The 15,475-nt window shown below is 36.1% G+C and overlaps 3 protein-coding genes across 3 annotated transcripts; 2 read left to right on the top strand and 1 right to left on the bottom strand.

Annotated features, from left to right (window-relative positions):
- Positions 1-8: 8 nt before the first annotated feature.
- msrb1a (methionine sulfoxide reductase B1a) lies at positions 9-6,400 on the top strand. Its single transcript, XM_079611292.1, has 4 exons — positions 9-502; positions 2,181-2,323; positions 4,043-4,157; positions 5,401-6,400. The coding sequence occupies exons 1-4, from the start codon at positions 448-450 to the stop codon at positions 5,418-5,420; spliced, it is 333 nt and encodes a 110-aa protein (XP_079467418.1). The 5' UTR covers positions 9-447; the 3' UTR covers positions 5,421-6,400.
- Positions 6,401-6,898: 498 nt separating this feature from the next.
- fahd1 (fumarylacetoacetate hydrolase domain containing 1) lies at positions 6,899-7,993 on the bottom strand. Its single transcript, XM_079614108.1, has one exon. The coding sequence runs from the start codon at positions 7,734-7,736 to the stop codon at positions 7,077-7,079; it is 660 nt and encodes a 219-aa protein (XP_079470234.1). The 5' UTR covers positions 7,737-7,993; the 3' UTR covers positions 6,899-7,076.
- A 519-nt stretch (positions 7,994-8,512) lies between these two features.
- hagh (hydroxyacylglutathione hydrolase) lies at positions 8,513-15,148 on the top strand. The gene is made up of 9 exons (XM_079610965.1): positions 8,513-8,800; positions 10,127-10,290; positions 10,361-10,425; positions 10,516-10,633; positions 11,120-11,228; positions 12,729-12,832; positions 12,999-13,100; positions 13,191-13,270; positions 14,351-15,148. Exons 1-9 carry the CDS (start codon positions 8,728-8,730, stop codon positions 14,448-14,450), a joined length of 915 nt encoding a protein of 304 aa, XP_079467091.1. The 5' UTR covers positions 8,513-8,727; the 3' UTR covers positions 14,451-15,148.
- Positions 15,149-15,475: the final 327 nt, after the last annotated feature.

Here is a 15,475-nt window from a genome sequence, read left to right as displayed (position 1 = left end):
TAAGGCTTCCCATTAAATCTGGCATTCTTGCTCGCAAACAATCTCAGCAATTACTCGTCTATATTTACAAAATCACCTAAAATAGGTTTAATAAGTTTAAGTAACAAGCAGTTAAGTAACATGTGTGTAGTTATGTTACACAGAATAGATGTTTGTGTGGTTTTGCTATGTACATGTGGTCTAGACTTTAGCTGATGTATATTGTGTAGTAGTTGGTTCTTATGGTTGAAGAAACTATTATTTTGCAATAACATCGTGGTTCATTTGTGATATAAAAAATAAATAATAATAATAATTCTGCCACCATGTGATTGACACAAGCGTGCAGTCGGGATTGTGTGATCACGTGATACAGACACGCGTCTCCCATTTAACTCTGAGCCAAAGTACCAGTCGATACACAAAGTTACAGTCCTTCGTTTTAACTTCACCGCAGTCCGCGTAGTCATGTCTTTCTGTTCGTTCTCCGGAGGGGAGTTTTATAAAGATCATTTTGAGACTGGTAAGTTGACCCGACCGCGATATAGCTACTGTATAACATATGTAAACAAGGCAACTTATGTAAGACAGAGCATGTAGCCGATGTAACTTGTGTGTTATGTGATTAGTAAAACTATGGCAATGTCTTGTTTTAAAGTTATCACACACGGTGCTTGTGTGCTTGGTTCTCGACTATTTTTGACATGTTTATTTGACATTTAATATTGCCAAACATCAATAAAAATGTAACATTAAAGGCTAATTTGTGTTAATAATGCGAGTTGCTTTTCTATCAGTTTATCGGTAACGCTTTACATTAAAGTCCTTTTTTTTTTTTTTTTACATCAATTAATGTATTAACTAACATAGCAGTGAGCAATACACTGATAAGCCCAAAACATTATGAACACCTGCCTAATATGATGTTGGTCCATGCGGCGACCAGCCGAGGTGGACTCTTCAAGAGCCCTAAAGGGGTGCTGTGGTTTCTGGCACCAAGACATTAGCACCAGATCCTTTAAGTCCTGTAGATTGCGAGGTTGAGTCGCTGTGGATCTAACTTGTTGGTCCAGCACATCTTACAAATGCTCAATTGGACTGGGATCTGGGGAATTTGAAGACCGGGGCAACACCTTGAACCTTTATCATGTTCCTATTCCACTAAAGAGCCACTTCCACCAGGAAACACTAGTGTCATGAAGGGGTGTACCTGGTCTGCTACAATGTTTAGGTATAGGTGGCACGTGTCAAATTTACGTCCATAAGAATGGCCGGACTCAGGGTTTCCCAGCAGAACATTGCCCAGAGCGTCACACTCTCTCCACCGCCGTCGTCCCACAGTGCATCACTTCCCCAGGTAAACGCTGCACACGTACCAGACTAAACTGGATTAATTGAGACCGTCCACGTGATGTAAAAGAAAACAGGACTCATCGGACCAGGTGAACTTCTTCGTCCAGTTCAGACACTTGTGTGCCCATTGTAGGCACTTTCGTTGGTGGACAAGGGTCATCGTGGGCTCTCTGATTGGTCAGTGTCTACGCAGCCCCATACACAGCAGAGCATGATGTACTGTGTGTTGTGACACATTCCTCCCATGACCATCATTAAAATTGTGTGTGCCACTGTACACCTTCTGTTGGCTCACACCAGACGGGACAGCGTTCATTGCCCTCGTGCACTGATGAGTCTTGGGCGTCCATCACCCTCTGGTCTCTGGTTTGTGGTTCGTCCCTCCTCGAACACTGCTGATAAATCCTCATCACTGCTGACTGAGAGCGACACAAGCCTCTCCGTTTCAGAGATACTCTGACCCAGTCGCCTTGCCATAACAATTTGGCCCGTGTCAATGTCGCTCAGATCTTTATTCCTGCCCATTTCTCCTGCATCCAACATGTTGATTACGAGAACTGATTGTTTGCTTTCTATCTAATCTAACCAGATCTTAATATCTGGCCTTGTTAGGAGATGATCAATGATATTCGCTTCACCCGTGACTGCTCATAATGTTTCGGCTCATCAGTATATAAATTGTTTTTTTTTACTACAAGACAATATTTTTGAATAGTATTAGTGAATTAGTTAGTCAGTAAGTTACTATATTTTTAGTGCTATACTATATTTTTAGCAAGTTAGTAACTGTATAAAATAAGATCATCTGAGACTTATTCAAACCACTTGCGTGTGTGTTTCTCCTGCAGGCATGTATGTTTGTGCTGAATGTGGACATGAGCTGTTCTCCAGCAGATCCAAATATGAGCATTCGTCACCCTGGCCAGCCTTCACAGAAACCATCCATGAAAACAGTTTGTCTAAACACGAGGAGAGACGGGGTGCTTACAAGGTAAAAGTTAATGTGGTTTCCAGTCTGTAGATGAACTCCTGCAGTGCATTAGAGCTGTGAAACGATTATTCGCATCCAAAATAAAAGTTTGTGTTTACATAATGTGTGTGTACTGTGTATAATTATTTTGTATATATAAATACACACACATAAATGTATATATTCAAGAAAAATGTGTTCTTTATATATAAAATATTTATATTTCTATTATAATATAAATTATATAAAAAATAAATATGCAGTATATAAATGCTAATATTTCTCAAATATATGCATGCATGTGTGTGTATTTATATATATACAAAATAATTATACACAGTACACACACGTATATTATGTAAACACAAACTTTTATTTTGGATGCGATTAATTAGGGCTGTAAACGATTAATCGCGATTAATCGAATCCAAAATAAAAGTTTGTGTTTACATAATATATGTGTGTGTATTGTGTATAATTATTTTGTGTATATAAATACATACACATGCATGTATATATTTGAGAAATATTTGCATTTATATATGGCATATATATTTTTATATGATTTTTTTATATAAAAATAGAACTATTTTATATATAAATAACAAATTTTTCTTAAATATATACATGCATGTGTGTGTATTTATATATACAAAATAATTATACACAATACACACACATATATTATGTAAACACAAACTTTTATTTTGGATTCGATTAATCGCGATTAATCGTTTACAGCCCTACGATTAATCGTTTCACAGCTCTACAGTGCTTCACGATTTCATTGAGCATTTAATGCTGCCTTCACGTGCTATGGGAATTATTGTCAATATGAGTTTCCTATTTAAAAATTGGACATGAACACCTTCTCAAGTTGTATTTACCACTGGGACGTTTTGGGGATGATTTTAATACCCAAGTTCCCGAGTTGAGCGAGCCATAAACTTAAGCCTTTGTTGTTAAGTAGTGCATATTTACATATATGAGTAATCATTTGAAGCGTATTGTATGTTTTATACAAAGCTCAAATAGGCTGTATTTAACCTAAATTCCAGAACGTCAGCAAGATGACTATAGATGAGCATGGTGAGTGTTTATATGGTTGTCAATGAATGGGACGCTAAATATCCTTTTGGCTTTAATAAGAATTTCCCAATAAACAGCCAATCAGAATCCATCCTCCTTTAACGAGCTCAAGCATTTAAAGGAGTAGAGTAGACGACAAAACTGCTGCGCGCGCTTATAATAAAATAAAGCAATAAGCCCTGTGTAAATCCACTGTAAAACACGGCTCCAAGGGGCATTTTTGCATTTCTTAAACGGTTACTCCATAAAAATATTAATTTTAATATATATTTTATTCATAAAGTAAACACCAGCAACAAAAAATATAACGTTATAACACATTTATTCCTCCGCCAAGCAATGTAGTTCCAAAGAGGTTGCTAAGCAACACATGCAGCAACAAAGAATCACAAACGGCAGTTGCGCAGTAACACTAATGTAATGCGGTCACAGGTGTGTGTTTGTTGAGTTATTTACAGCGGCTTTGAACGTGGCTCAACCAATCAGAAACAAGGACCGGAACTATCCGTTTTTTTTTTTTAAAAGAATGATATTGTGCATTAGTGTGGATGCTAATATAGTTATGTTTATAGATATCCTTCTTGGTGTGAACAGGCTTGTAATCTCTTATCTGGAGAATGTGAACAATGAATTATGTAACGTCTTTTACAGGTTAAATGTGGTAAGTGTGGAAATGGTCTTGGCCATGAGTTTGTGAATGACGGACCCAAGCGCGGCCTCTCACGCTTCTGAATATTCAGCAGCTCTCTGAAGTTCATTCCTAAAGGTATACACCTTTACAACAAACAATTCAAGTAGGCTGTATTAATATACAGTAGACGACATTTGAAGTGGATCAACAAAGATTATCAAAGTTGTCCTAAAACAAGAACAGGTTTTTCAAAATTCATGTATAACTTTGATGAAAGGTTTTGATCCACTTCAAATGTTGAGTACTGTATTTAGATGTATATTGTTATTTTAAAAAATGCCCCATAATATTTTTTATATAAAATACAAATTCCATCACAGTGGTACATTAGATAATGTGTGAATGTGATCTGAATTTGTAAACGAATGGTTAAAAGGATCTCAATACATACTAATATGCTGTATACAAGCTATTGATAACTGCTTATGTAGAGTGTCTTTTAAAAGATTAGTTCACTTACAAAAAAAAAAAAGTCCTGATAATTTACTCACCCCCATGTCATCCAAGATATCCATGTCTTTCTTTCTTCAGTCGAAAAGAAATTAAGGGTTTTTTGAGGAAAACATTCCAAGATTTTTCTCCATTTAATGGACTTCAATGGCAACCATCTATCCCAGTGTTCAAAAGAAGGTTCAAATGTCCGTCTCAATGCAGCTTCAAAGTCTCTAGACGATCCCAGTCGAGAAATAAGGGTCTTATCCAGCGAAACGATCGGTCATTTTCTAATTTTTTTTTACAATTTATATACTTTTTAACCACAATTGTTCGTCTTGTGCTGGTCTGCGACGCGCCACGCATTACGTAATCACGTTGGAAAGGTCACGTCCACGTCATCCATCTAAGTTATTTGTCTGTGTATTTCAAAAAGGTAGGGAAGGGTTCGAAAAACTCCAACTCATTTTCTCCTCCAACTTCAAAATGGTCCGACATCTTTGTTGTAATTATCTTTCTTTTTTCGTGACCTTTCCAACGTGATGACATAATACGTGGCGCATCTCACAAGACGGGCATTTGTAGTTAAAATATATATATTAGTTTTTTCCGATCGTTTTGCTGGACCCTTATTTCTCGACTGGGATCGTGTCGAGACTTTGAAGCTGCATTGAGACGGACATTTGAACCTTCTTTGAACATTGGGATAGATGGTTGCCATTGAAGTCCTGAAAAATCCTGGAATGTTTTCCTCAAAAACCTTAATTTCTTTTCGACTGAAGACAGAAAGACATGGACATCTTGGATGACATCGGGGTGAGTAAATTATCAGCAAAAATTTTTTTGAAAGTGAACCAATCCTTTAATGCAGTTGTTTCTTCCACAGTCAAGAATGAGCAGCAGTAGAGCCAGATGGCTGGATAAGCTTGTGAGGACGTTTCCGTAAGAGCAAATGGAGAAGCTTGGGTGTGTTTACCGTGTGGATGGTGAATGAAACACTCTGATGAAAAGCCCACAGAGGAGCGTTCAGAGTGATGATGTGTAAAACAGCCTCATGGGAAACATGAAGAAGCTTTCTCCCAATAACTGCTACTACCAATCAATACGCACAATGCCAGATCAAATCTTTTATACTCTGCACAATATACACCACTGTTAAAAAGTTTGGGGTCATGAATGTTTTTAATAAAAGTCTCTTCTGCTCACCAATGCTGTATTTATTTGATCATCATAATTTAAAAGATCTGTTTTTGATTTAACTATATGTTAAAATGTAATTTACTCTGATGGCAAAGCTGAATATTCAGCATCATCACTCCAGTCTTCAGCGTCACATAATCTTTCAGGAATCATTCTAATATGAAGGTTTGACGCTCCAGAAACATTTCTGATTATTATCAATGTTGAAAACTGTTTTTTTGTGGAAACCATGAACTTTTATTTTGGGATTCTTGATGAATAGAAAGTTCAGAAGAACAGCATTTATTTGAAATGGGATTGAATGCATATTTGCTGAATAAAATCACTTCTTTATTCTTCCTTTAAAAGTAAGTTCTTTATTTTATCATAAGAATAATAAAAACCGCATACTGACTCCTAACGTTTGAATGCTAGTGCACATTTTATCTTAGTTTGCCTGTCATAGGTCAACGGTTACTTTTAAAGTGTATATAATGGGGACTTAATAACAATGATCATTTCTGCAGCTTCACTTGGTCATGTGGAGATCATCTTTAGCACATTTACCACTTGAAATAATGTAAGTATTTACATGTTTAGAATAATGCCAAAAGATCAACTTTTGGAAACTTTCTGCTGTTTCTGTATATCACTGCTTGTCTGCTCACTACAAAGATTTCAATCATTAAACTTGTTTGATTGTTAAACTGCTGCATTTTTCTGTTGTTACATATTGATGAAAAGCCCAGGAGATGCTTAAAGTTTAAAATCCCCCTTAAACATGGATAAGTAAATAAATGATTTATGGGAATGAATATAGAGCTTGACAATTTGAACCTATAAAGACACATTTACAGTCTTTGTAGTTGTAGTAGTAGTGTGTGTGTTAGACATATATCCTCAAGCTTATATATATCCATATATCCTCATATAATCCTCCAATTCTGGTGTCAGCATCAACTTAAATGGCTCCTGAAAGGTGACATTTGAGAATAGATTTTCCTACATGTGTGGTTGAGCTGCTGTTTTTCATGTTTATTCATGTGACTGATATACCATATGCAATAATTAGTAAGCTGCTCCGATTAAAGTACATCTTGTCCTGTTAAATATTACACATTATAACTTGAACGGCCAGGGGTCTTGAAAGTGAGAAAGCAAATCAGCCACAGGTAATTTTGCAGAATGAGAATAGCATGAGATGACCACCAAATATGATGTAGTCAGATATTTTTTATTTAAAAAAAATTAAACATTATACAATGTTTTCCATTCAGTGAATGTGTCCTTGTCAGACATTGTATTCGCATTTAAAACGAATCAAAATCCTTGTGGTTTGCACAGCAATTTGAGACTCAAGGATGTTAATTCTCGATGATCAAATCAACTTTTTCGATCGACTTTAAATGTCATAGTCACGATGCCATCAATCCCAGCTTGAAGTTCATCATGTTCCTGGACGCTTGACACTCCTTTAGGGGTCCCAGTGAGAATGAGATCGCCTTCTTCCAAAGAGATGATCTCACTGATGTAGTTTATGAGAAATGGGATGGAAAAGATCATCTGGGATGTGCTTCCACTCTGTTTCAGGATATCGTTCACCTTCAACCACAGATTGATGCTCCCAGGGTCTGGGATCTTCTCCTTGGGGATGAAGTCACTAATGGGGCATGAGGTGTTAAAAGCTTTGGCCAGGGTCCATGGAAGACCTTTGGACTTGCATTCGTCCTGAATGTCCCGAGCTGTCATGTCCAGGCATAACACATATCCAGCAACATGGTCCATGGCTGAAGACTGAGGAATAGCAGTTCCTCCTTTACCAATGACCACCCCGAGCTCAACTTCATGGTGGAGATTGCTGGTGTAGAAGGGGACCAGAATAGGAGACCCTTCCCTAATGTAAGCAGACGGGGGCTTCAGGAAGAGCACAGGCTCGCTGGGAATTGCATTTTTGAGTTCGATTGCGTGATCCGCATAGTTTCTCCCGACGCATATTATTTTCTTTCCCCATTCCCAAAAGCGAACAATATTCCTCGTGCTCATTTTTGTAGTCCAACACCAGCGAGTCCTGCAGCCGGAAATAAAATGACCTTTGGTCGCTTGTTGATAACGGAGGGCTAGACGCGTTAGAAGTACATTACGAAATAAGTCAATCTAGTGCAAATAAAACAGAAAAGAAACTGATACGATTGTCTGGAATTAAGTCCATGAAACATAATTTGGCATCACAAGTTCGTCACAATCAATCAGGAAGCCCGAAAAGCGATCTCAAAAATCCTACTACGGCAAAGGCTTACCTTATGAATATTAATAATTAGGTCTCAGAGTTCTTGAAATCTGTGCAATGGCGAAAGGTAAGCCTTTGCCGTAGCTTCCGTAGAAAGCTGCGTTATTGAATATTAATGAAGTTTTGCTGACGCTCCTAGTTTGGACATCCAATGACAAAAGCTCGATTCTAAGGTTACTTCCCAAGTCTCAAAATCTTTTTGTATTGTTTGCTAATGTTTTATATTCCTTCTTGCATAAACTTTTTGTTTGCATTTCTATGGTTTGCATAAAAAAACCGGATATGGATTTATATTTATGGATATTATTAACATTTGTTTTTATTAATTCCATTAAATGTCACTATTTGATGTTTCATCCCAAATAATATTTGTAAATAAAATATACAAATGTTGTCTTTTGTTCTAATTTAAACGCTTTTATTTTCTAATTTATTTATCATTTTATATAGAGACTTTATGTACGTTGTAATGTATTGTATTGTATTGTTATGGCTCTTATTGAATATATATAGAATATTAATTAGGTCATGTGACATGAGTTCTGAATAAAAGGCCCAGCCTTCACTTTAGTAGGATTTGTAAATAACCTCAAAAACAGCGTGGATTACTGAACGCGCGCGACACTCCCTCGTATTGGATTGGTTAAACGAGGGGTCAAAGTTAAAAGTGGGCTGTTTTGCACTTTAAACCAGACCTACTTCCTCCTCCCTGAGCTGGCTGTAATATCAGACAGCTGAAGTCCTGATATGCGGTTCAGGACACTGGCGGCGAGTGCCTGCACTCTCGGTGCTCTCGGAGCTGCTGTCGTTCATAAACTCGGTATGTTTATCTCGGTATCTTTCCTCGCGCATGACCAGAAAGAATACCTTTTTATCGATATGCATATGCATCCATATGTCAGTGCTGTCACAGAACCGCAATGGCAGTCAGTGTTTTGATCTAGTAAAATAATAATAGTTCCCTAAACAGTGGGGAGTTACATCATCTTGGCTGTTGACGTATGTCACCGAGCATGACATGTGGCATGAATGGATAACGCATTCTTGATTAGTGTTCATGTAAATGGACAAATGCAACACTTTCCATGTCGTGCGTGTAGAGTGACGCAAGTGTAAACAATTCGTGCTTTATGTTTGTTCTGCGTTGTGCATTTAAAAGTGGTAAAACTGATCAAAGATGTCTTAATTAGCACTTTGGTGTTAACAGACCTGTATTGCAATAATATAATACGCCGTGCATATAGGGAGAAAATTACTAAACATTAAAAACATTAAAAAAATCTCACAATATGCATTTTCAATAAGTTATAGATTAACACCAAGTGTTGATTTGAACCCTACATTTTTATAATGGTATTGGGTCTCACATATATATATATATATATATATATATATATATATATATATATATATATATATATATTATATATATATAACATTTAATAAGAAATTACTAGTTTTATTCAGCTTGGATGCATTAAATTGATAATAAATTACTAAAGAAACTTAATTTCTGTTTTAAATAAATAAATGGTGTTCTTTTGAACTTTCTATTAATCGAAGAGCCCTGGGGAAAAAAAAGCATTGATGATATTATAATAATAAATGTTTCTTGATAATCAATCATAATATTAGAATGATTTCTGAAGGATCATGTGACGCTGAAGACTGGAGTAATGATGCTGAAAATTCAGCTTTACCATCACAGGATATTCAAATAGAATTTCAAATTGCAATAATGTTTCATAATATTACTACCACCAATACGACTAACTGTAGTTTCCACCGAAGTACTACACTTACTGTAGTAACTGTTATCATAATAACTGTAAAATTATAATGTAAGAATGTAGGAACTCCTTCAAACTGAATGAGATGGTTTTTTCTTTTCAATTTTGTTTTGTCATTTGGATTAATTGCGTTTTAACATTGGAAAAAGCAGGTCGGACCAGTTTAAAGTAGTCAAGCTGGTGAAGCACTTCTGTAACACGGATAATGAGCCTAACCAGTTCCGCAGAAACTTAGACTAGCTCGACTACCAGGAGCTTGTGAGCATAAATGACCAGATTTTCCAGGTAGAAATGAAGTCAAATTGTAGTAACTAGTATTTTGGTACATTTCCTGATCCCGAATCTCTGTTTTGAAGTTCCTACAGCCTGGTTTCACTCCGCTCTTAGGAAATCATCTCTGGTGGAACAGTCAGACATGAAGGTCGAACTGCTTCCTGCTCTCACCGACAACTACATGTACCTCCTCATCGACGAAGACACCAAGGAGGCGGCCATAGTCGATCCAGTAGAGCCCCAGAAAGTAAGAATATCTCATTGTGCATATTACACATTGTGTCTCGCACGGATTCATAAATTGTCATCTTTCTCAGGTTGTAGATGCGGTCAAAAAGCATGGCGTGAAGCTCAAAACCGTCCTGACCACTCATCATCACTGGTAAGTCAGACCTGGAATAAAGGGCAATGTATACAGCCCATGCGCACTAATATGACTGGGGAATCAGAGCTGATGTTTCATAACTTCCAGGGATCACGCTGGAGGAAATGAGAAGCTGGTGAAGCTCATGCCGGGACTGACGGTGTACGGAGGAGATGACCGAGTGGGAGCTTTAACTCAGAAAGTCACACACTGCAACACTTTCAAAGTAAGACTGGTTTACATAATATATACTACTGTTCGAACGTTTGGGGTCAGTAAGAATTTTTTTCTTACAGAATTTAATAGTTTTATGTGATAAATTGATCAAAAGTCACGTTAAAAGAATCAGCACAACTGTTTTCAACATTGATAATGGCAATAAATGATTCTTGAGCATCAAATCATCATATCAGAATGATTTCTGAAGGAGCATGTGACACTGAAGACTGGAGTAATGATGCTGAAAATTATATTTAAAAACTACAATTTAAAACAGATTAACAATTATATTGTAATTATAGTTCAAAATATTACCGTTTTTACTGTATTTTTGATTAAGTAAATGAGCGGAAGAGACTTCTTACAAAATATGAATAAATCTTATTGACCCCAAACTTTTGAATGGCACAAATTGGCTTTGAATGCAGCTTAGCCAATCAGAACCCTGCGCTTCAGACCGCTGGACACATTTCAGATTGTTTGATCGTTCCAGGTGGGCTCTCTGAATGTAAAGTGTTTGTTTACGCCGTGTCACACCACCGGCCACATCTGCTATTTTGTAACAAAAGACAACAGCACCGAACCACCAGCTGTGTTTACGGGTAAGACACATTTTCATACGCTACCGTTCAAAAGTTTGGGCTCAGAAAGATAAAAAAAAAAAAAAAGAAGATTTTGAAAGAAGTCTTTAAAGAAGTAAAAACAGTACCGGTAATTATTGTGAAATATTTTCTACTTTAATATATTTGAAAATGTAATTTATTCCTGTGATGGCATTTTCAGCATCATTACTCCAGTCTTCAGTGTCACATGATCCTTCAGAAATCATTCTAATATGCTGATTTGGTGCACAAGAAACATTTCTGATTGATTGACGTCCAGATAATGTTGTTCTTTGATGAATGGAAAGTGCAAAAGATCAGCATTTATACTTTTGTAACATTAAGAATGTCTTTACTGTCACTTTTTATCAAATGATTGTACCCATGATGGATAAAAATAGTAATTCTTAAAAAAAAGTTAAAATCATACTGACCCCAAACGTTTGAATTGTAGTGTACACTAAGTAAATAATAATTCTTTGGCGATTTAATAACTTTACTGATTTAATTGGCTCAATTAAAAAAAAACTTTTAAAGGGGTGATGAACCGAGAAATCAAATTTTCCTTGAGCTTTTGACATCTAAGTGGTCATCATACTATAAGTCCTGTAAGTTTCAGAGCTGAAAACTTCCTTGTTAGTCCAATAAAAGCTTTCATTGACACCAGGCGCAGCGAACGACAGGTTTTTCAAAGTGGTGATCTATGACATCAAAGGGTATCAAACACCGCCTCCGCAGAAGAAGATCAACGCCCACTTCAACACTGCCTGTTTAGCCCCGCCCACCGATTCACGCATTACATGAAACTCATTATAATATGCAAAAACTTTTATCCAATCACAGCAGTGGGCGTTTACTTCCAAGTCTTCAATGCGGCACGCCCATAAAAACCGAGAGTTTCAGGAGCTAGGCTCAAAACCAGGGTAGAAAATAGCCTATTGCTTATTCATTTTGATGTTTTTGAACGTAAAAACCAAGCGAACGTCATAAGTTGACCTCAGACAATATAAAAACAATTAAAAAGCCAGTTCATGACCCCTTTAAAGGGATAGTTCACCCAAAAATGAAAATTCTGTCATAATTTACTCACCCTCAAGTTGTTTCAAACCTGTATGAGTTTCTTTCTTCTGTTGAACACAAAAGAAGATATTTTGAAGAATGTTGGTGACCAGACAGTTGCTGGACCCCATTGACTTCCATAGTATCTTTTTTTCTACTATGAAATCTACTATGGAAGTCAATGGGGTCCAGCAACTGTCTGGTCACCAACATTCTTCAAAATATCTTCTTTTGTGTTCAACAGAAGAAAGAAACTCATACAGGTTTGAAACAACTTTAGGGTGAGTAAATTATGACAGAATTTTCATTTTTGGGTGAACTATCCCTTTAAGTTCCACATTTTTGAGCAGAGACTACAAAAACTATTCTGCCAGTCTGACATAAGCACACTTTGTATTGACAAGCATTTTTTTTCTCTTGTTCCGTTCACATTCTGAATAGGAGATACTCTGTTCGTGGCCGGCTGCGGGAAGTTTTTTGAGGGTACCGCCGATGAGATGTACAAAGCCCTGATCGAGGTTTTAGGCCGCCTTCCTCCAGAGACGGTAACAATTCCCCCAAACTCAAAACTCAAATCTCTGTCTTTGTGCTATGAAATATCACTGAACATTTAATTTTAAAGAAATAAATGCTGTTAAACTCTTACTGTAAAAAAAAAGACACGTTATAAACAGTCGCATGTTCTAAACTCACACTTTCCTCTGGTTTCAGCGTGTGTACTGTGGGCACGAGTACACCATCAATAATCTGAAATTTGCACGGCATGTCGAGCCAAAAAACGAGGCCGTCCGGACAAAGTTAGCATGGGCTAAGGTGTTTAACTCTTCTTTAACATTCATTTACTTATGCTGCAAATGCTATCATAGTGCAAGTGTTTGAATAACCTTGCCTTACATTGATTAGGGAAAATACGATAACGGAGAACCGACCATTCCTTCTACGGTGGCTGATGAGTTCACATTTAACCCCTTCATGAGAGTGAGGTTTGTGAAATCATTCCAAAATATACAGTTATTTATATCAACAGCAAAATATATAAGTAACTCGCTTAAAACCATTTTTTGGGGGGTGAAAATACTAACGTCCCTAAGACTTTTGCACAGTACTGTACAACATAGACGGTCTTGAGCTTCACTTGTTTGTGCATTTCACATTATCTGTACATACGAGTTAACTTGGAATATTGCTGATACATTTTAAGCATTGGTTTGAACTTATTGAAAAACATTAAGAGACAAAAACAAATGAAGTGGGGGTTTTTTGTATAAAAATAGATTTTTTTTTATTTAAAAATCTATGTTAAAATACTTAGACATTTATTATTTACAATTTAATTTAGTATTAAATAAGTTTTCATTAGTTAACATGAACTAACAATGAATTCTACAGCATTTATTAGTCTTTGTTAACGAGAATCTCAACATTTACTAATACTGTTAACATTAGTTTATGCACTGTGAACTAAAATGAACATGGACTTTTTTTTTTTTAGCTAATATTAACAAAGGTTAAGAAATGCTGTAAAAAATATATTGCTTAAAGGTAGGGTAGGTCAGAATTGTCTAAACTTTTATTCAAATTTGTTTAAACTGTCTTTATATACCAATACATAATTAAAATGCAAGTACTCTGAAATAGAGAGTATAAAAAATTTAGTGACTAGTATATTTAATCTTCAATAAACACAGCTCATTAATTCCATTCAGTCCCACCTAAAAACGGGTGCGCGAGTGCGCGCACGTGGGCAGAGCCAGTAATAGCGGCGGTAGTCATGGCGACGGAGAGTGACAGTCGCGCAAGCCAATCACTTGTTTCGTCCCAGTAGGAATTAATGAGCTGTGTTTTTTGAAGATTAAATACACTATAGTCACTCAATTTTATACTCTCTTTTTCAAAGTACTTTTTTAATTATGTATTGGTATATAAAGACAGTTTAAGCCAATTTGAAAAAAAGTTCTTTAGACAATTCTTACCTACACAACCTTTAATGCATTAACTAATGTTAACAAATTAAACATTGGAAAATGTTACCAAAATAATTTTTCTTTGTGTTTGCACTTCAGAGAGAAGTCGGTACAGGAGCATGCTGGGACCAGTGACCCGATTGAAGCCATGAAAAGTATCCGTAAGGAGAAAGACAGCTTTAGAGTCCCGAAGAATTGAGTTTTCGGGCTTGTCTTTGCGATTGGTCATCACCACTACGCTCATCGTTTCACTAACAATAGCAGGACATGAGGCACATGCATAAACTCTGTTGCTTGGTTTATATCAAAAGCACAATTTTTGGGCAGCATATCATCTTCAATGAGCAATACACAGGATTGTTAACCTGCAAAACAATGTATTTAAATCATTCTTACAAGCAATAGATCAAACAAAAACGGATAATGTTTTCATCGTTAAAAAAATACATTAATGCCGGCGATTTGCATTAAAACAAAAAAAAGTCCTAGGTCTGTGCTGTAGGCCAAATTTTATTTACGTAAACTTGCGTAAGTTTTATTTTTGGAAGAATCCAGGCCATGTCTGAACCAATGTTGTGTGGTTAAATTATAGGTTTATTTCAGAATGTTTCGTCTTAATGTGCAATGTTTATAATTATTCTTAAGATGTTGACAAAGCGAGGTGTTCCAGCTCAATTTAATTTGCCGTGTTTTAATGTCCGTAAGAAAATTGCATTTGATTGAACTGCATTTATTTTGAGGTTTCTGAATGATTTTGAATGTAGAAAATATTGAACACTGCATACTTGTTTTAGCTTTTTGTCTGGTTCCAGCCAATCTTGCACTAGTCATCAGAAGTAACAAAGAGAAGATTTAATTATAATCATTCAACCTGAATAAAGTTTTAATATAAATGTACACAGCTGTTTTTGTTTTTTAGAAATGCGGCGACACAGGTTTTCTGAATGATGCAGTGTTTTATTATCTGCTTTGTTTAAAACAATATTAAGTAGTACTAATTGTAAAATACTAATTGTGTTGCAATATTATAACACCAAGTCTGCAAACAGTCCTGAATCAACTTTATCATGGTATAAAATTATAGCATATTTCAAGGTTTATAATCCCGTTTTAAATACCATGTTACACAAATGAAAATAATGTACTGTGTGCAGGACCAATTTTAATATGAATGTTTTAGTTGCTTTTTGAAACCCCGAATCAAAATGCCGGATAATAAAAATA

This window comes from Phoxinus phoxinus (assembly GCF_949152265.1).
Source record: "Phoxinus phoxinus genome assembly, chromosome: 1".
Taxonomy (NCBI): domain Eukaryota; kingdom Metazoa; phylum Chordata; class Actinopteri; order Cypriniformes; family Leuciscidae; genus Phoxinus; species Phoxinus phoxinus.
This window is presented reverse-complemented; position numbering and strand designations above follow the sequence as displayed.